This window comes from Haliotis asinina, chromosome 12 (genome assembly GCF_037392515.1).
Source record: "Haliotis asinina isolate JCU_RB_2024 chromosome 12, JCU_Hal_asi_v2, whole genome shotgun sequence".
Classification (NCBI taxonomy): Eukaryota; Metazoa; Mollusca; class Gastropoda; order Lepetellida; family Haliotidae; genus Haliotis; species Haliotis asinina.
Window position 1 is genome coordinate 21,461,489 of NC_090291.1, and position 21,417 is coordinate 21,482,905.

The 21,417-nt window shown below is 38.9% G+C and overlaps 3 protein-coding genes across 3 annotated transcripts in view; 1 reads left to right on the plus strand and 2 right to left on the minus strand.

Annotated features, from left to right (window-relative positions):
• The window catches only part of LOC137257430 (large ribosomal subunit protein eL14-like), a 125,361-nt gene that overhangs the window by 7,340 nt on the left and 96,604 nt on the right, over positions 1-21,417 (minus strand). The window lies entirely within an intron of this gene.
• Positions 324-6,408, minus strand: LOC137258277 (uncharacterized). The gene is made up of 2 exons (XM_067795903.1): positions 6,296-6,408; positions 324-4,824 (listed from the first exon to the last, which is right to left on the minus strand). The coding sequence occupies exon 2, from the start codon at positions 4,808-4,810 to the stop codon at positions 2,153-2,155; it is 2,658 nt and encodes an 885-aa protein (XP_067652004.1). The 5' UTR covers positions 4,811-4,824; positions 6,296-6,408; the 3' UTR covers positions 324-2,152.
• LOC137257943 (cilia- and flagella-associated protein 263-like) lies at positions 8,443-20,005 on the plus strand. Its single transcript, XM_067795455.1, has 8 exons — positions 8,443-8,577; positions 10,828-11,131; positions 12,039-12,194; positions 12,712-12,792; positions 14,758-14,913; positions 15,381-15,488; positions 17,036-17,191; positions 18,592-20,005. The coding sequence occupies exons 1-8, from the start codon at positions 8,471-8,473 to the stop codon at positions 18,673-18,675; spliced, it is 1,152 nt and encodes a 383-aa protein (XP_067651556.1). The 5' UTR covers positions 8,443-8,470; the 3' UTR covers positions 18,676-20,005.

The following is a 21,417-nucleotide window of genomic DNA, read 5'->3' on the forward strand; positions in this document are numbered from 1 at the left end:
ACATTTTGTAGTTTACCTCTTCGTGGCGCTACAGAGTCAACTTCATCTTGATAGCGTCGGGTAGTTTGTGGCCAACTAATCTTGTTACCTCTTAGTGCCGACATAACAGCTGATGGTGCTGTAACCCCAGCGGCTGATAAGTCATCACCATCTACTGGGCACAATGAATGACATCCAACGTTCTGTTAATGTTCGGTTAAATCAGGATCAGATAAATCTTTGATGTTAATGAATCTGCTTCTTTACATTCAGTGGTCGCGTCAGGAAAAACAAATATACGTGTCGCATCTTACTTTATGATAATAAGGAAGTCCATGCCATGAAAAGTAAACTTTAATCAGCTGACAAAGCATTTATATTTAACATATTCAAATATCAAATGTTCCTTTAAAGTTGTTAAAAAGGAAAACAATATTAAGTGCGGTATGAATATTGGTAAAAATGATAGTGAATATTTTCATAACAATATGATATATATTTATGTGGATTGTGTACTTCTACTGTGTCATGTGCGAATGGCATCCATGAATCTCTTGTATTACCTGTTACCTGTTACTATTGTTTGCGCGACACACGTCAAAACAGGTCTGTGTAGGCTGGAGGTGCGTGGATTTGGAAGAGAGAATGTGGTAAATAGGTTTTCTTAAATTAATTTATAAGAAGAAAAAGATATTGTTTTATATAAGAGTGACATGCCAATTCATCAGATTCATCGAGTGTATTATGACATGATGTATGGTAGGGGAAGATTTCGTGTTAAAATATGCAGTTGTTGTAAAGTAAAGGTCACTAAATGCGAATACCACGTTTCTATTAATTCATAAACTTAGAAGCAAATACACACCTAGCTAGTTTATGAAATAACCTTGACAACTAGTAATCGTATATCCAAATATGACTTTGCATAATTTATGATGCATTTATGAAGACCACACTCACTTACTGCATAGGCTTGTACCGTGGGTTGTGACCTTCTGTCTTCAAAAAGACTAAATTCGGTGCATGAAACTCCTACAAAAAGACAGGAAGCCCACAGGGCTGATAACTAAACAATGCTGCCGGTCCTGTAAACATGTAACCAGTCCTGTATCAAAAATAGGAAATTGAACGATGGTTTTAAAATAAAGAATTACTTGTAGTGAGGTAAACTTAAACATGTGCAAAAGCAAATTTAGTAAAATCATAACTTGATGGTCATTGTTGTTTCATTTAGTGTCACTGCCATCTGAATCAGAAAAGCAGAAAAGAAAGACATTATTAATTTGCTGACAGAATTCTCTAGACCAGTCCCATCTAGTGTTTGTGTTAAATAAGTAGACTGATCTGTGGAAGGTACTGTTTGATTGATCATGGACTATACAGACATCATCTAGCTACCACAATTGTAAATTATTTTCGAAATATGTCCCTTAGTCAAAGACGTGGTCAAATATTAACCCTTGGAAAATGTACTTAGAATAAACTTGTAAGCCCGCCACAAGCACGCAGCGGGTCGCCGGTCAGACGCTATTCATACACTGCTAAATTTGGGGAAATATAGCAGTTACATTGTTCCTTTCATAAGTATCCTATTAATTACTTTTGTTACTGAACTTCATTCACAAACGCAGGCTGTAAACTGCAGCATAAAAGGTACATAACCAATATGTACAAAACACAACATAACAGTTATTTATAAACTGTATGATAGAAAGAATGTACATCAAATGAGTTACATATCAAGATATTGAGGATAGTATACCGAAATGAAAGGTTTATTAAGTTCCTAACTTATCGGTGATACATAGATATTCATTTGATGCATATCTGTTCTAATATAACAGTACTTGTGGATATATTTTTCTCTTTCAAATTCTAATTTGGGACAGCTAGATGAAATTACAGCAGTTTGCAACCAAAGCAGGTAAATTTGCTTTCTGTCTTCCAGATGTATTACATGCATCTGTCATTACTTCACTTTGAATCAGTCAGTGTATAATATCACCTTGTGGAAGCCAGACTGAAGACACATATTGGTTGTCATTTCCAAAGACATCTAATGGGACTCCTGATGATCCCCCGTATAATGTCACCTGGGGCCACTTCAAACACCTGGTATAACAGGTTATGGCAATAAAATGTTTATGTACATGTATCTATTGTTTCTGCAGATTTAATTGTTTCCATCCAACCATGTAAATTTGGTATAATCCAAGTTAAGAAGTGATAAAAAAATATTCATGAGTGGTTGAGATTGTTGACATGTCAGAAAGTCTGGTGGTAACTCTACTGGACGTTTGTCTTTCAAGATCTGCAAAACCTTCTGTGGGCAGGTCAGTACGGGAAGTATTACATCCAGGTAGCAGTTGCGAGCGATAGCAACAAGAGTCTCCAGTCGTTTGGTAGCAGGCTCTTTGCCAAACACAACAACCAAACATTTGCATTTACTCATATCATTACTTTCTGCGATTAGCTCAACTTCATAACCCAGAGCATTTTCATTATTTCGAATGACAGACAAGCCGCAGGTTTCCCTGAACCATGACTGGATTGCTTGTGCCTCAGCGTTTGTCTGTTCGGGGTCATCCAGTACAAAGACGTCCCAGGTTCTGTCAGCTTCACTTGACGTGCAGCCATGTCTGTGAATGAAAGCACTTTCAAAACATGACCGTATGGTGTCTCTGCTGGAAGGAGTGGGCTCGGACCCGAGTAGGTTCTTAGCAATCCCAAGATAAACTTGGTAAACTAAATCTTCTTTCTTGTCGGCCATATGTCGTCCTTCTTTTGTACACAACAGAAGGTGAAGGCATGAGTGGGCATTTTCAAAATCTCCTGAAAACATGTATTCTTCAATGACTTGAGAGAGCAAAGAAGGATCGTCAGGTTTCACGAGTAGCAGTTGTTTGTAGTACTCTACGGATTCTCTGTGGGCGCCAACTAGAGCACACAGACTTGCTACTTCCTTGACACTATCAGTCTTGTTTGGTTCGTTCTCTAGAAGCTGCTTCAGTGTTGGTAGGGCTTCCCATGAAGTTAAAGCATCTTTTCCCATTGTTGGACTCTGGGCAACAATAATGGTTGCTTGTTCTATGGATCGTCTCATCATTAGCATGCCGTCCTCTCTGAAGCTCTGTCTCTGCTCATCACTATACGGACTTCCCTCGATCTTCTCAAACAGACAGAAGCCTAACTGTTCATATGCGACACTCTTGTGAAAAGGTGAAGCATTCGGATCAGCGATGATCTTACGAAACTGTCCCTCTGCATTTTCCAGCATATCAAGTCGCCTATAGTTTAATCCTAATTGATGCATGGCGTGGTGATTGCATTCTTTGGTCATATCAATTGATTCTTCAAGATAACCCACAGCCTTCATCAGATATTCGTTATTAGGGTATTTTGTTAACTTCTTTGGAGAGTTAAGCATTTTGCTAAGTCTCTGAGGAGACCTGCCACCTCGCATTTGGTTTCGTTGTGGCACTTGGATTTCTGTTGAGAGTTTCGCAAACCCAGAAGCCAGATCAGTTGAGGCACTGTCAGCCATGAGATGCTTGTCGCTGCTCGTCCGCTTGTTTGGGACAAATTCTGCAGCCAATGGATTTAGTGATGACTTAGCAGCAGGTGGCCTCTCTGGTTCTTCTATGCTACTCCTTACTGAGGCATATCCGCTTCTATCAGAGTGATCTCTGTATGGCATTTCAGTGCCTCCTGTGTGATATCCAGGCTGTCTATGTTCATAATGGCTTCCCCAGCTACCATGGGAACGCCTACGACCTCGCCCACGCCCGCGCCCGCGCCCGCGCCCGCGTCCACCGGCATCACTAGAATTTTGTGCTGCCAGTTTAACTAATATCTTCGCTAGATTATCACAAATAAATGAACTTGGTCGGATAGCATATGCCTGCTTAAGTAACGTATAGCATTCCCGTAAAGTCTCAGGATATTGAGTGTAAGATCTTTCATAAAGCAAAAGTCTGCCACATCTTCCAAGAACGAACTCATCTTTTAGAGACGCCTTCTTGACTGTTTGAAGGGCTTTATCAAGGCATTCCTCCGCAGTCAGTGATGGACCTTTTCTTTTGACTTGATCAACAATCTGCTGAGTTAAAGGGCAAACGGGTTCATTCAGTAAATGATACAGGTCCCCCAACTCCACAAACGCTTTTGCAATCAGAGATTGCTTCTTGCAGTGGGAAGTAATTTCAAAAAGATATCGTACTGCTCTTTCGCAAAACTCAATAACCCTTTCCTGTGTCATGTCCTTGACACATTTAGGCATCCCTAAACATCTCCGACAAGTCAATGCACATCCGAATTTCCACAGGTACTGTTCGGGGCATGTTTTAATGGCATATTCATAAAGATCAATGGCTTTGACATACAGGTGAGGGCCTATGCGAGACATGCAGTACGCCTGCTCGGCTGTGGCAACCACGAGTAACTGATTGTAGTCATCTCTAGTCTTCAGTTTATGCAGCTCCTCGACAGCTTCTTGTGACTCAAACTCATACCCAGTCGCCATTTTCATCACGGCTTTGTTCACCAATGCTGTTATATTGGTCGGTTGATGTTCACAAACCTTGGAATTTAATTCCAGAGCTCTCCCTTTCCCACGAGTGGTGAAATGCAGTAGCGATAAGAAATTGTTTCGTCTGATTTCTTCTTCCTCATAGCCGCATGGATGCAACTCTTCTTTCTCGATTCGATCCAATATGGAGACACGCTTTGCATGTGTGATGTTGACGATGTGGTGGAGCTGGAGAGAATAGGGGACATCACCCAGATCATGCTTCAGCCGTTGCTGAGGATCCAACGGCTCAGCCATAGTCATGGTATGTTCCGTTCCTTTCAAACAAAAGGAAATGCACTTCAAACACCAAAATCTTTACACCAGGAAGTTTCATTTTTTTGTTTGGTGTAAGAGATATTTTCAAAAAAAGATATTATTAGTTTGACTTGAGGTTCCACTACACTATATCAACATCACATGCTCCCCGAGGGAGGAACGGACAGAGGACTGTGACAGCTGTGATTGGATGAAATAGTGCAAGATGTTTATGTGTTTTAAAAGCATATCCACCCTGTTATTAAAACTGACCAGAATGTTAAGCATTTAGTGCTGTCATTTTATCACCATGGGTTATGCTTATGTGTGTGCATATATTTTGAAGTAGGTGACATTTGGTGCGGAGCTGGGGGTTGATGTGTTCCGCTTCCTGTGCTTGGCAAATGTGCCGGACAAGTTGGCCACAACTTGTGGTTTTTTTAGCTTACAGGCCAGACTGTGTCCATGTGTACATGGAATGGCTGTTGATAGCCTGTATGATTTTTAAGAAAATATAAGGATACTATTGAAGTCTATGGGAAAACATTTGGTGTTGTATAACCTGTAGAGTGGCTGTACTCAGTACGGTAAGGTGGGGTGAAATGGGTGGGGTGTGGCGAGGTCAGTTATGACTTAAGGTATAGATAGCATCGGCATTACTTAAAACATAGAGCGACGAGACTATCAGAGAGACCACATTTCATGCTGCAGCGTGGGTGTCCTCATGTACGAAACAATGTACATAGCAGTATCGCACTAACTAAATAGTTTGATTGTTTGAATAAGCCAAAAGAGAGTAATAACCTGCAAACCTCAAAACATGGTGGAAACACTCCCACGATTTTGACTTCAAATTTACATATTTTGTATTACACTTTCATAAATACATATATCATGTATGCAAATGCAAATGTATCAAAAAGAATCTTAGTGGCTGTAATAGTCGTACATCGGTATACCCACTCACAGTGATGCACACTTTTTAAGTGTCACAGCAAACCGCCTCTTACAGCCCATCCGCAGTCACGACCCCTGTCCAAAACAAAGTCCTTTCATGCTTCTGAATAAAGAAAAGTGACTTTCTGTCATCTACACACTCCGACATCACAATTCCACAGCTTCACAGCGTCAGTGTTATTACTAGCAGCCCAGGTCACCGGTCAGAAGCGCATACGCATTAAGAAACAAGAATATTGTACAATCACAAACTATGAAAGAGCAGAGGCTATTCTACACAACAACCAGTCTTAGGTATACGTACCTTTGTGAATAAACAGTCCGAGATTGAAGAGGTGTTACGAACTTTTGAAATCGGTCTGTGTCAAAACGAAAGTAAAACTGTCTCACGGTTGAAAACGAAAGTAGAAAATACCTGTGTCAGTGACGTTCTTATGATGAAATAAATACCTCAGATATATCTGTCAGTCGAAGAACATTGGACATATTAAATAATATACTTAAATACAGCTCAATACCAACATGCAAAATTACCTTGCTTGTACAATGGAGACAGGATCCGTGATACCTGTGCAGACCAACGGATCAGTTTACTACAGCCGCTGGGCACCACAGGAACACCTCTCTCAGTATGAGTGTAAAAGAGGCTGTGACGTAAGTCACATCAAATATTGAGGTTTACAGGAATACATACTGCACCCGATGAAAACGGCAATGGATCAAAACGGCCCAGTGTGTAATTTTAAGTCACTGAAAATGACGGATGAAAAGAACCTTTGCCAAGTTTGTAAATAATTATATCAAAATGTAACATTGAACAACTCCTATATGGCTCCGAAATTTGGGGAGTCAAGTATTTTGAAGCTATTGAAAAAGTCCATGTAACTTATTTTAAGACGTTTCTGGGAATAAGGAAATTTGCTTCAAATAAAGCTGTCATAGGGGAAACAGGCCGCTACGCATTGTTTGTTTCTAGCCAAGTATAAGAGTTATCAAATATTGGTTAAAGTTCCTTAAAATGGATATTTGTCGTTATCTCTATCATTGTTACCGTGTGTTAAAGAAGCTCGATGACAATGGAAAACAGTGTTGGGCTTCAGATGTTCCACACCTGGATGTTCCAGAGTGTTGGTGATGATAATATGTTTTTGCCAATATTTAAACAAAGACTTAAAGATGTATATATTCAAACTTGGCATGAATCTATCTGTACTTCCACTTTTCTCAGCCACTATAGTTCCATTAAATCAATATTTCAGACTGAAATGTACATACATAATCTTCAGGACAAATCACTTGTAAGAGCATTGTGGAAATTTGGAATATCATTGCACACTTTTAAAATTACCTCGTTCCGTCAGAGAAAATACAATGAACTTGGAGATGCTGTTTGTACAAATTGTAATTCAGGTGATTTGGAAGATGAGTTACATATATTATGTAAGAGTGATAAATATGCACAGTTAAGGCTGAAATACCTTCCAGAATTAAAAACTATTACCTGTTGTAAGCAGTCAATGGCAGATATCTTAAGCTCACAAAATATGCGTAGTGTGCCTTCTCTTGCTTTGTAATTAAAACATGTATTTTAAATCCACGAAAGTTGTTCAAAAGTATAGTAACACGTGACTGTTTATGCGACAATCAACCTCAATTGTACTATAGGCCATGTGGCCAGTATTACTGAATAAACTGTCTGTCTGTCTGTCTGTCTGTCATTGAACAACCAATGCAAAGTTACTATGGATACAAAAGATATTTAATAGCTGTGGATTATCATACATATTTCTCCTATACTTTTTGTGAGGTTGGGTTCCATCCGGGATTCGAACCCACGCTATTAGAGTCAGGCACCTAATCCCCAGCACATAAAGCCAAACTCGCCCATGCTTGGGGTAAACGAAAGCCTAAATAGTGTTGTCAGCAATTCATCAAAGCGAGTTGTGTGCGCTTACTTTTGTGTTTTATTTGTGCAATGGTAAACAAACAATGAACTGACCGCCTAATTAATTCCGTGCGAGTGTCTCTAAAATATCAAGTCGATATTAAAAAAATCCAGCGACTACATGTACATAACCTAGGTACGCTTTTACTAATGCTTGCTTTCCGGGCCACCAAATCCACAGATATAATAGTCCACCATTGGTTGCTGAGGTCGTTATGACTGACAGCAACACACTTTAGGAATGCTTCAAATTATTGAATGACGACACATCCTTTCCACGAGTGCGCGCGAAAGGCTGTTTAAATTGTTTTCACAAAAACCTAGGCGATAGTATCATCTACTGCGTTGTGATAACGTAATCATCGACATTACTAACCAAATAACCCAATTTATCGAAAAAATGGTCCGTAGGTAACAAGACCTTACTTTTTAAGTAGCTTGGTGAGTGCATTCGTAACTTCTCGTGTCAGTCCGGCCAGCCGAATCTTGTAGGTCACGGAAAGGGACGAGTAGTTACGAATGGGCCGAGTGGTGCCGAATTCACCCGAATGACAGCGGCCGCTGACATCATACAAAATAGTAGTAAATCTATGATAGGTCCACCCGTCTCATTAATGTTGAAAATATTCTTACATCAATAGATATATTAACAATATATTTATAGTTCTATACATATAAGGTAACGAAATAAGTATTTTAAAATTTTTTGTTTACACATCAAATGTCCCGGATGTTCACTATAGCAACGAGTCATTCAAGTCAAAATGGCGGAATCAGAGACGATGAGTGTTGACACCAGCAATGATACAGCTGAAGATCCACTTCAGGATCTTACAGATGAACAATTATTTCAGCTGGTGGAAGAGACACTGTATGTACTTTATTATGTATTTGCTAAGATTTGATAGATTGTAAATTTGTAAGCAGTCAACAGATGAACGGTTCAACAACATCGTGATGGATGTAAATATTGTTTTGCAAAATTGATTCAGCACAATAGTAAACCCTAGATTTTACTAAATACAGAATATATGGGGAACACTGCAGTTTCACTGATGCACCTTTTCTGATTAATTGGCACTCCCTAAAGATCGGAAAGGGTACCACACCCTAACCCAAAGATACTAACCTCTAACCCTAGGGATAGTAAAGGGGGCCTAACACTAACCCCAAACCTTAATCCTAAGAATAGTAAAGAGTGTCTAACGTACCTTAACCCCAAACCCTATCCTTAGGATTTCAAAGGATGGAGGCGATATTGTGAGATAATTGCTCTGCGGTGCTGGCTGGTGTTGCAACCGGTAAACCGCATTGCAGCCAATATATGATTCATTCACAATTTATGTCACTATAATTGTTTGTCACGTTGATTTACAAACACTGTAAATGAAGCGTTCATAACTGACTGAAAATATGGCTCACGAAATATTATCATGGTCTTCTGTTTTCCATGATACCATTCATGGTGTTATTTTGGGACATATATATCTCTGTTTTCGTTTAAATGCAATAAATGGAGTGAGGTATTAGGCTTTCAGTTTCAGTGAATGACTCTTTAAAATATCTTACTCAGAAGCATTTCCAAAGGAGTTAGGTAAATAGTGTAGATTACAAGGTATTTGCCCATAGGTGTAAACTTGCATGTAACATAGCTGCCATACCTCTGGTGGGATGTTATAATGAATGCGCTGAAGCAAATATGAATTACATGTGAAGATGTCTAAAATGCCTAATATTAGTTTAATGTAAGTAATACTAACTATTTTTAACTAAAGTAGATTACCTATAAAGCGGCCAATATATACTCTTAGCTTAACTGTTACAGTTACTTTAAAATAGTTGTTACCTCATAATACATAGCAAGATGTCATTGCTCACTGTGAATCCATGGTCTAATCTTGATTAAGAACTTCAATTCATAAAACACAACTCTGTTAACAATGTGATTTGCAGTGTTGAGTTAACAATATGTTTTTTTCATGCTTTTCCAAACCACATACTTACATAACTTGGTTGCTGGTTGGAGGGACAAGTATTAGAGTATCTGCTTCAAGTAGCTGCAGCAACTGTACAGTAGCAGTCATTTGGTAATGATCAGCCAGGGCACGCGTTGATTAAGTCATTTCACAGGTTCAAGTCTGAAGAGGGAATATTTACAACCATGTGATTTTCTCACCAAAATAACACATAAGTGGTTTAAAAAAATGAATCTTCAAGCTTATGTTGAATATGCTGTTATTTAGACAGCAGTTTTCTGAGTGACAAATACAAATTACAATCTGGCATCTATGGACATATATGAAGTGAAGTCTGATTCATTGGTTTCACTATTTAATTTTCAACTCGCTTTGTGCATGCACAGGGCGTGTAAAATACCCACGTGTAAAATACTATTAGTGTATATACTCTCTAAATAAAATCTGTTATGAACTAATGAAGATCAGTTACGTGTTGCATCGGCTCATGGCTGAGTACATACATCCATTTGCCCACGCTTTTCAATAATTTATGTCCTATTTTGCAACTGCATGAAAAACCTCGTGTTTTTAGTTGTGAAAAGGGGATGGACAGGAAGGACATAAATATTTGCATAAATGAAGCTATTTATTTAGGTAATCCCAGTCTTTGATTCAAAAATCAATTGAGATCACTTGCATTTGACATTAAACTGTGTATTTGTTTATATTTTTGTTTCCTTAGTGTTTACACTATCAGTAAAGCATACAACCAAACTTGAAATAGACTAATGGATATTTTTATACACCTTGTGTATGTGCACAGAGAATCGAAAATTAATGCCAAACCAACAAATGAATAGCTACAATGACTTGGTTACTAACTTATATCCATGTGTAGTTATTTTGTCTCTTATACATGTATTTATTTCTGAGAACAATGTTTATTGTGGGCAAACTCTAGCTTGCTAATGTAAGAAAGAACAAAATGCCAGTTATCAGCCACTTGAATATTTCCTTGTTGGTATTTCACTTAAAGTTTCCTTTGGGTCAAAAGAGGGAAAGGGTCTAAATGATATGACACCTTTGAAAATTTTGTGACGTGAAGATTTTGATTGTCATAATTTCTCATTGTAATTTTCATCTCATTACTTCATTATTTATAGACGGGCAAATGAGGTCCTTGCTGCAGAAACACAGATGTTTGAGAAATTTCTCAAGCGTGTTGAGCCGAAGGACATGCCTGGAGTGGTGGTTCAACCCACCATGGGAGCCCTTCAGTCTCAGTCCACACAGGAAATGAGAGGTGTGGGACGTAAGCGGTCCAAGTCACGCAGTAGTAACCTGGATAAGTCCCTCAAACTTACTGCTGAACAGAAATGTGACATAGCTCAGAGAGAAATAGAAGAGTTGAGAGAGGAAATAGAGAAGCTGAAGGAAGATTCTGAGAAAATCATGGACACTTACAAGGTGTGTTTTATCAGATGAGTGACTTAATGTGATTTACGCTGCTGTTAGCGATATTCCACCAACATCACACTTTGGAACACCAGAAACAGGCTCCACAGATTGTAGCCATATGTAGCGACCCTGGTATGAGTTGAACAGTCCAGACATGAATATACTTCCTGTAATGTTGAACTGTATAAAAATATTGTAGCTTGCAGGTTTAGCCTTAAGTCATAAGCCAGTCTTGTGTGATAATTTTATCTTGTTAAGTGACATCTATGCTCTTTTTGGTAATATGGTCGAGAACATTTAGCAAATATTTAATCCCATGCTCTGTTACATCCTCAGTATCTCATGGGTATATGTTCTGATAAATCTACTCTAACTAGGATGCATCTATGGTTCAGTATGATAATTTTATTACTTCCCTTTGCTGGCTTTGCATTTCCACCATAGCCAGTCAGCTAAGCCACTGTTACAGCTGAGCTTGCCAGTGTCAACAAAGGTGGCAGTCACAGCTGTGAAGGTTTGTTCACAGTGTGATTCAGATTTGGGGGAAATCATACAGACAAATTGACAGGTCCAAAACTCTAAAAATATGTGCAAGAACTCCTTCTTACCCCTTACCCCTTTCAGAGAACCTTTGCATGGTTTGTGTTGCCAAGTTTAATCGGTAGATAATTCAAGAAGCAAAAGTGAGTTGTGACTGGTACACTCCCAGCGTGATTGGTACACTCCCAGCATAGACACCTGATTGGATAAAAGGCCAGGCAAGGGAGGTAATAAACTCATGGGGCTGAGTCATGGTGGGTGGGGGTGGGGTCAAATTCCTGAGTCTCCCCTCTGCATCCGCCTATGTAGATGTTTTAATGTAATTTCAACTGTTCATCTAATTGTTCCACTGTTAATCTAACTCTTCCACCTGAAGGCAATAATGGAGGAGGCAGACATGCGTCTAGCAGAGATGAAGAAAGACTCCTATGAGTTTGACCGAGACATTGTTAAGGGTGCTGTCAACCAGAGGACAACCAAAGTGATTGCTGAAAAGGTCATCCGTTATTTTGAAGATAAACTCAGAGCAAGGGTAAGCATGTTAACTACCTGCCTTCTCAAAGTTCAATTTCACTGACACATTGAAAAGCAGGCAGGTCTGACATTAGTACTGCAGTGACTTGCTGATTTGATGTTCCTATTTTCATTAGGAACATGCGTCTTACTCTCATAGCATGGCATATGCTTACCCCAGCAAGCTGATTTCTCAATTGGCTGAAATATTCTGTTATCATTTATCATGAATACACAATGTCATTTAGACAGTGGTAGAAACATAACACCCTCTTTATTTGTTACTACACTTTTTCAGTAAAGTGGAGATTCCAGTACATATTCTGGGCTTCAGAAGGAAGGGAAGGAGTCCATCATGGATTTAGACCCACACTCCCAGTGGCAGACAGGCAGGTGTTTCACTCTGAGAGTTTGGGTTGGAATCCTAGATGGGACTCAACCTGAAAAGCAGTACTAGTATTTCTATATCTGGTCTGTTTATAGGCAATATTCTGGCTTAATTGTAGTGTATGTACATATGTGTGTTTTCACCTCAGGACACACTCATTGAAAAGCTGAGACTGAAAAATTCCACGCTGAAAGTACAGAAGAAAAAGCTTCATCTTCAGCTGAAACAGGTTAGTATAATGCCTCACATTACACAGTGAATCTGCTCTATTTCCAGTCTTAAACAGTTCACATTATTATATTTTATGTGAAATGTTGTTATATTTGTATTGGACTGTTTCAAGGTTTGCTAAAATCTCAGTACTGGTACAAGATATTGACCACATTATGAAATGTTTTTTCCTTCTTGTGAATGTGTGCATGAATACATTTGTCAACTCATGAAGATTCAGGTTAGAATTGGTATTTATTAACACATCTTGTAAGAGCTATCTAACTTGCCTCATGGTGGTCAGCCTAACTGGTAATATGAACCACCCTGATACCAAGTCTGGCTAGCTTTACATTTCTGCCTAAGATAAAACATTATATCAAACGTGATTGGATTGTGGCCAGGCCATAGTAGTGACCTTGACAATCAGAAATATCGGACAACACATCATTATACCTGCGCTACGAAGTACGAGGGTATATAGCGTTCATTCTGTCCATCCATCTGTCCTTCTGTCCTGAAACTTATCATACCTCTTAAAATTTACATGCTAAGTTCACCAAAGTTTACACACATGTTAATCATTACCCATAGATGTACATTTTGCTATGTTTGCAGTTTTTCAATTTTGTTTTTTGCTGTTTCCATGGAAACACAACTTAGTGCCAAATGTGTTTGATGGTTTGATGTGGGGCATATCTCTTATCTCAATTTATACTTATACTAGGTTCACTAGACCTCACTCACATGTTAATCAGTACCCATGGATGTGGGGCATATCTCTTATCTCAATTTATATTTATACTAGGTTCACGAGACTTCACTCACATGTTAATCAGTACCCATGGATATTTGCCTTTTGCTATTTTAATTTTTATTCAGAATTTGTTTTGTTGTTGTTTTCATGAACATGACATGGTGCAAAATATGTTTGATGGTTACTTGGCCACAGCATATCACCGAAACTATGCATGCTAGGTTCACCAAACTTAGTACACAAGTTACTTCTGAATGCTTTAAACGTAAGGCATATTGTAGGACTGAGGAGAGCATTTGATGTTTGGAGTGAGATACCTGTATCATGACATGCTTGTAGTACTTTGACATTCTGAATGTGTCATTAAACAGCAACCATCAATATGTTTGATATGTCATGCTAATAGTGTACCTCATCCTTACTTTAGAAAGGTTTATGTAATTAGTGAATTACTGTATATTTGGTCAAATCAACAGTAACTAGTGTTGAACTTAAATGCATACCTGTCTGTAGGTGTTGTGTAATGGGGTGTGGACTACCTGTATACAAGCTTGTTCTTGTTTTTGAAAGTGGCATGTCTTTAAGTGTTAAGGATGTGGTGAATGGACCACCTTTATGCATGTTTTTGTGTCTGAATCATGTGTTTTACAACACATGCTCAGTTTGTGTTGTTAAAGGGTAATCAATATGAATTCAGAATTTGTTTTCTAGAGATGTGAGTTTGAAATCTGTATGGGTTCCATATAAGTTTGTCTGAACCATACGGTGAATCTGTAATAACTAGATGTGTCTGTAAGTGTGAATTCTACCATGACTTCAGTAAATACTGGATTGTGATTGTTAAATCAAACTCATACAGAGGTATATAATCACGTTATATACCTCTGATTTTCCAACACAGTATGTATTTGTTTAAAATCTGAATAGCACGGTTATGGTAGAATGGAGATAAATGTACTGTGTTGGAAAATCAGAGGTATATAATGAAATTATAATAGCTCTTAATTTTGTATGTAAAACGTCATGCTGCGCATTCAGTTTTAAATCAAATTTAGAGCTGTTATAATTTCGTTATATACCTCTGATTTTCCAACACAGTATGTTTGTCTACTAATTATCTCTGTTGTTGAACTGAAGCTCCTGTATGTGTTTCAGATGTTTGTCTGAACTATACTGTGTCTCTGTAATGACTAGACGTGTCTGTAATGTAAAGTATGTGTGTTGTAGAAAGAAGAGATGGGAGAGGTGCTGCATGAGGTGGACTTCAACCAGCTGAAGATTGAGAACCAGCAGTACCTGGAGAAGATCGATGAGAGGAACCAGGACCTGCTGCGCCTCAAGCTGATGGCAGGCAACACACTGCAGGTCCTCAACTCATACAAGGTGAGGGCAGTCAGGCTGTGTATTTGTATGACGTAAGGCAGAAGGCAAATAAACGCCATATGAGCTGGAGAAGAGTTAACAAACTGTTATGAACATGGGATGAAGTTTGTGAATTGATATGAGTATCCTTACATGACATATATCCCGTATTGTTTCAGGTTCATATATGGTACCAAACACTATAGCTTTTTTAAAAAATGCTTAGAGGCACTGGATGTATTGAAAGATCGATGTGTTGACTTAGTGTGACCTCGTGAGGACACAATTGTGAAATTTTACATTTTTTCAAAAGTAATTTACATGTTACATGTCACTAAATTGTTCCCTGTATTATAAATCACTAGTTGGTCAGCTCCTAAAGAATTAATTGACATTGCTTCTGCTGGCCATCAGTCATGTGCTATGAGTGCCCTTTGTGATGTACCCAATTTGTGATTTGTATTTGTGATTTGTATTTGTCATTGCAGAAAAAGCTCCATACACTAACAATGGAGTCTGAACGTCTTGGATCAGAGATATCCTCGAGAAATGACTTGCTGTCCAAGATTGATGCAGAGACCAAGGTTGTTGAGCAGGTACAGGTTGCCACGATTTACAAACACCACCAGATAGTAAAGCTATGTAAGATTAAAGGGACACTGATGCGGAGCAATTTTCGTGTACTGGTTGTTCCTTTTGTTATTGTGTTTCTCCCGTACGTACCTGGATGATATCCCAAAATTCGTGACTGGTTCATGACCTCTGTGTCAACTGTGTGTTTTATTATCATAGATAATAAACCAGGGTAGCTACCATAGCTACCAAACTTTACATATGATTTTTGCTGTGACTGCTGGGCCAACCCTCAAAACTATCTAAATATAAAGCTTTGCAATCTTTCAGACTTATATGAAACAAATAGCTTGCTGTGTGCCTGTAGACATCATATTTTCATATGACAGGATTAAATATCAAGGTGAAAAACACAGAAATAGGATCAAATTGGATCAGTCACTATACTATCCAGGCATCAGAAGAAAAAAACCTACACTGCTGGGATATTTTGTTACAGTCAGACAAGGAATACCACAGATATTTCAAAATAATGGCATATGATGGGCATCCGGCCTCCTGACTGTTAATGGTGAAGAAATTCTGCTAATGCGGACAGGAGCCCAGTCTCTTTGTTCGTCACAGTCGAGGGAGTGGGTGCTTACCAATTTGCTGCTTGGTTTCGTAATTAGGCTGTTGGCGAGAAACATCATTTGTTCTGCATCAGTGCCCCTTTAAATGGGATGTGTGTGCATGTGTACACGTGTATGCACATGTCTGCTTGAGCTCATGCTAATTGTACAGAATAATCATGAGATATCATACCATAGTTTATCCTGGATACCCAAATAAGATGCAGTGTACTGTGTTCACCAGTCCCCGTTACAGTCTTGCCTGAGTGCTTGGCAGACTTACAAGTACTATCTCTATACAGGTGATGGTATAATGACACCAGGGATTAAACCACTGTCTATTCATTCGGAGGGAAAATGCTCTTTCTATAGAGTGGCATCTGACTGCAAATACTAACTTTGAGGAACTGACCTTACTCTTTCAGTTTCATTATTGATTTTACATTTGTAGGTGTTGTGGGCTCTGTACAATCCAGCACTCACTGGGACTAGGAAAAAATATTGGATTCTACCGAGTGTCGGATAATTCAATGTGTGCTTGCTTAAAGTAACTTTTCAACCAATACTACACATTGTAACTGGCTTATATAATGAGATCAATGCTTCATACTTATGTTCTTGGTAAGTGAAGGGAAAAGAAAACAAATTCTGTATTCATATGTACATGTACATATCAATGGATTTATTATCTTCAGTGTAAAATATTTATACATTGGACATGTAGTGCTATCACAATAATATTCACTTTCATTAAAAAGTCCTTCATTGTAGATTGGTGTGTTTTCATTTTTGACTCCGGTTCTCAGTTCCAGCTTCAAGGATGTTGACCAGCTGAAGCAACCTGGTCTCTTGTCAGATGTGAAAAACAAAGGTCTTTGTACTTTGTAATTCTGAATAGTTGAAGTCATTCTATGTAATTCTTAGGAATGGATAAATAATGTATACCTTCGGATTTTCAGGAGCGAGCCAAGGCTGAGAATATTAACCGCAAACTGCGTCAGCAGCTGGCAGACTTTCGTGTGCCAGAGGTCATGGAGTATGTGTCAGAAAAGGCAGATCTGTATGAGATACAGAAGAAAGTCAAAAGCTGGGAGAGAAAAGTGGAGATTGCTGAGGTAGGTCTGAGTCCTGGAGCGAATGGTAGAGATTGTAAGGATGGAGATAGGTCAGAAAAGTAGGGCTGGGAAAGAAAGGTGATAATTAAAGGGCTGGGCAGGAAGTGTGTAGATTACAAAGATAGAGTAGTGAGATACCTGGAGATTGCATAGTAGAGCTGGAACGGAAACATGGAGAATTAGGAAAGTACAGGTTGCAGGGTAGAGTAGACTAACAGCTAGTCTCTGAAATGAAGCTATGGAAATCTAGACTTGCCACATTTTCTAGACTTGTGTGGGCTTTCTTGGATATTTATGCTTCAGGGTCTGTACGACAGACTAAGGGTAGAGCAGTAGGCAAATGTGGAGATTGCATGGTAGGACAGAAGATAAAGATGGAGATTAAAGGATAGTGCAGAAGGGAAAGTGGAGAGTGCAAGGTAGAGTGGAAGTGAAAGATGGAGATGTAAGGATAGAGCAGAAGTGAATGATAGAAACTGAAGGACAGAATGGAAAGGAAAGGTGGAAATTGTAGTGTAGCATAGAAAGATGGAGACTGAAGGAGAGAGAAGGAAAAGTGGAGTTTGAAAGACAGAACAGAAGGGAGAGATAGATACTGCAGGATACAACTTAAGAGAAAGGTGGTGATATTGCTGGGTAGAACAGAAGGGAAAGATGGAAAATGTAGGATAGAGCTGCCCTGGAAGGGAAAGATGGAGATTGCAGGATGGAGCTGATGGGAAAGGTGGGAAATGGCAAGGGTAGAGATGGGAGGGTAAGATGGAGATTGCAAGATGGTGCTGAAGGGAAAGATGGGAGATGGCAAGGGTAGAGATGGGAGGGTAAGATGGAGATTGCAGGATAAAGCTGTAAAGATGGAGAATGTAGGATAGAGCTGGAAGGGAAAGGTGGAGATTGCAGGGCAGAGCTGGAAGGGAAAGGTGGAGATGGCAGGGCAGAGCTGGAAGGGAAAGGTGGAGATTGCAGGGCAGAGCTGGAAGGGAAAGGTGGAGATTGCAGGGCAGAGCTGGAAGGGAAAGGTGGAGATTGCAGGGCAGAGCTGGAAGGGAAAGGTTGGAGGTTACATGGGTAGGGCTGGAAAGGTGGAGATTGCAGTGTAGAACTGGAAAGGTCAGATAGAGAATGCAGGATAGAGCTAGAAATTAAAGGAGGGAGGTTGCAAGGGTAGAGATGTAAGGGAAAGGTGAAGAATGCAGGATAGAGCTGGAAGGGAAAGGTGGGGGATCGCAAGGGTAGAGAAGTAAGGGAAAGATGATGAGTGCAGGGGAAAGGATGGTGAGCAGGAATGACAAATAGTCTGATTTCATTGGACAGTGACAAACATACAGAACTTTTGCTAAAAGAGAACTGTTTAAATTGGATAAGGCATGTTTTGCTGAAATATATTGTCACTGTTCCAGATGGCTCTGAAGACCCACAGGAAGACATGGACACAGATGCAGATGGGAACAATCAATGGACAATGGAGGATGATTGAAGCCTAACTATGGGACAAGGGAGGGCACTGGTGTAGGGATGGGTATCGGTGTGGGTGGGGTTGTTATTAATATGGGAGGGGTGGTCAAGTGTGAGTGTTTAATATAGCTGAAGCTGGGAATGTATATTGTTTGGGTCTCTTTGTATGATATGGATTTTAGACAACTGAAGAGCTAAGCTAAAGTTTTGAAAATGCTTCAATAAATAAATGTATATAACTTATTTTCATGGTAGTTATTATGTATTATTGAGTATTGTGACATTTGTTCCCACAATAATATCATACTACTGTGTGGAGTCTTATGCTCCCAAAGCAAGATTTAATGTATTGAAGCCAAATAATTCTCACATTCACTTTCAAATCTGTCTATTATTTAGACTATGGCAGACTCATAGTTTGCTGCAGAGCATGAGGTTACCGTGTGTTTGTCTGTATACCTGTGCTGTTGTATGGAGCAGTTGTAACTGATATAGTTAAGGCCAGTCTGTTGTGACTTTCAGTTGTGACAGATAGCACTGACTGTTGTTTATACACAATATACCTAGGTTACCTTTCCTGGATGTAGCCCAAGTTTACAAAGTCAGCATTTTTTAATCATTACAGGAAAAAGCAGCCCTGTAAAAATGGGGACTTTATGACACTTAGGTCACATTTTCACAGATTTATGTAATGCATGTTGAATGACGATACCTTATTTTATAACTGAATTACCAAAAAACAAGCCTTTGCTGCTGGTAAAATCCAAGATTAAATTCACTTTGTGATGCTATGCTTGCCCTCAGCATTAATTATTTTGAACAAAATGTGTAAAAAGTAGCAGTTTTAGTATGCGACATAAGATATATCACTGAGTTTTAAATAGGGATCAGTTTTACTGAGAATGATTCTATACCCACTCTTTGTTAGAAGAGGCATGATACAGGTACAACCAACCATTGTATCCTCTTTATGGATTTATTTTTTTTCTTTCTATGTATTGGATGTTTTAATATTTGTTTACCAAAGACTGTCTGACATTTTATAATACTTGTTGACAATGACATTCTATGCAGACTTAAAAAGCATGCCATTTTCTGACAGTGAAATATGGAGGTCTCATTCTTCAGGACCACAGTGTACTTATAAGGTCAGTGTTTTGTATTCATGTACATCAGTATGCAAAGTCTCTCTTGTTTAGTCATGCAGCATTTAAATAAAGTGAATTGTTATGTCCATACTTTTACAAGCTGAACTTGGAACATTCCATTTATGTCACATAACTGAATCAGAATATGTATGTTTACAACCCTTTATAGAGTGCACATCCATTGTCTTTGAATAAAGTCAATATGTTTCAACTCAGGTGCTTCCTGCTGGTTTGTTTTGTGGTGAAGAGGTTTTAAAATGTCATTTAGGTTACCATCTCTGAAGATTCCACTTTGTGATATGGTTGGAAAGGCGCTGAAGAAGAATTACATACAACACAATGCTAATGTATAGGTTCAAAAGTGTAAAAATCACCATTGAAGAACAACATAACAGTTACTGCAGACACAATGAATGCAATTTATTCTGAAAATCGTAAGCTTTACAAGTCAGGTTGGAATTTGAAGAGAGGTATCCAGAAGTGAAAGCTGACAATCAGTTTTTGATAAGCTGTCATCAAATTCCAGTAATGCTTTTAAACAAACAATACAGTCCAACCTCACGTCTTGTACATTGCAGCTGCCATCACAACAAACATATCTCCAAGATAGTTTACTAACTTCCTCATTGGTTAGTTTTCAACTCACAAGATCCATCCTTTTGATTCCAAACAGTGGGAGAAACATAGGTGAGACTGCAGGATAGAGTTGGTAGAGAAATGTGTAACCTGCATGGGTAGATCTGGTAGACAGATAGCGATCACAGGATAGAGTTGGCAGAGAAATGTGTAACCTGCATGGGTAGATCTGGTAGAGATCACAGGATAGAGGGGGGTAGAGAAATGTGTAACTGCATGAGTAGATCTGGTAGAGATCACAGGATAGAGGGGGCAGAGAAATGTGTAACTGCATGAGTAGATCTGGTAGAGACAGATAGTGATCACAGGATAGAGTTGGCAAAGAAATGTGAAGCCTGCAAGGGTGGAGCTTGTAGAGACAGTTGGAACCAGCAAGGGTGGAGCTTGCAGAGACAGTTGGAACCTGCAAGGGTAGAGCTTGCAGAGACAGTTGGAACCTGCAAGGATAAACCTCAGAAGGGTAATAAATGGCTTCTTGTGATGGACTGCAGTGTAGGCAAGATGAAGCCAAATAGTTTGTGTAAACTGACAGAACTCTCCCATCAGCTCAACTGGATTATATAACAATTAAAAATAGTCCAACAAAAACATTTAAATACATATATCAGGACAACGTTGATTTAACAAGGAATTGTGTGTCCTCTTTTCTAGCTCTGTCATAGTGGGAAAGATGAATGATGGCTTCAAAAATGTACCATCAGAATAACAATAGTCATTTGAATATACTAGGTAATTTGCCACTCATGTTTGTACATGTTAATTTACTTCTATTTGGTGAATTTGAGTACCCCACTTAAACCTGAATTAAGGAATGCTGTCGCACTTGTAGGTAGCATTTTTGTACAAATATGTGTACAGGAACATCTGTGAAACCTCATCAGTCTCAACCCTGTGTGTCTGACATGCAGGAACTGCAGATAAGTTGCTAAAAGACATGTTAAAGATGACATATACTCTACATTGATCATTTATTGACATTGTTATAAA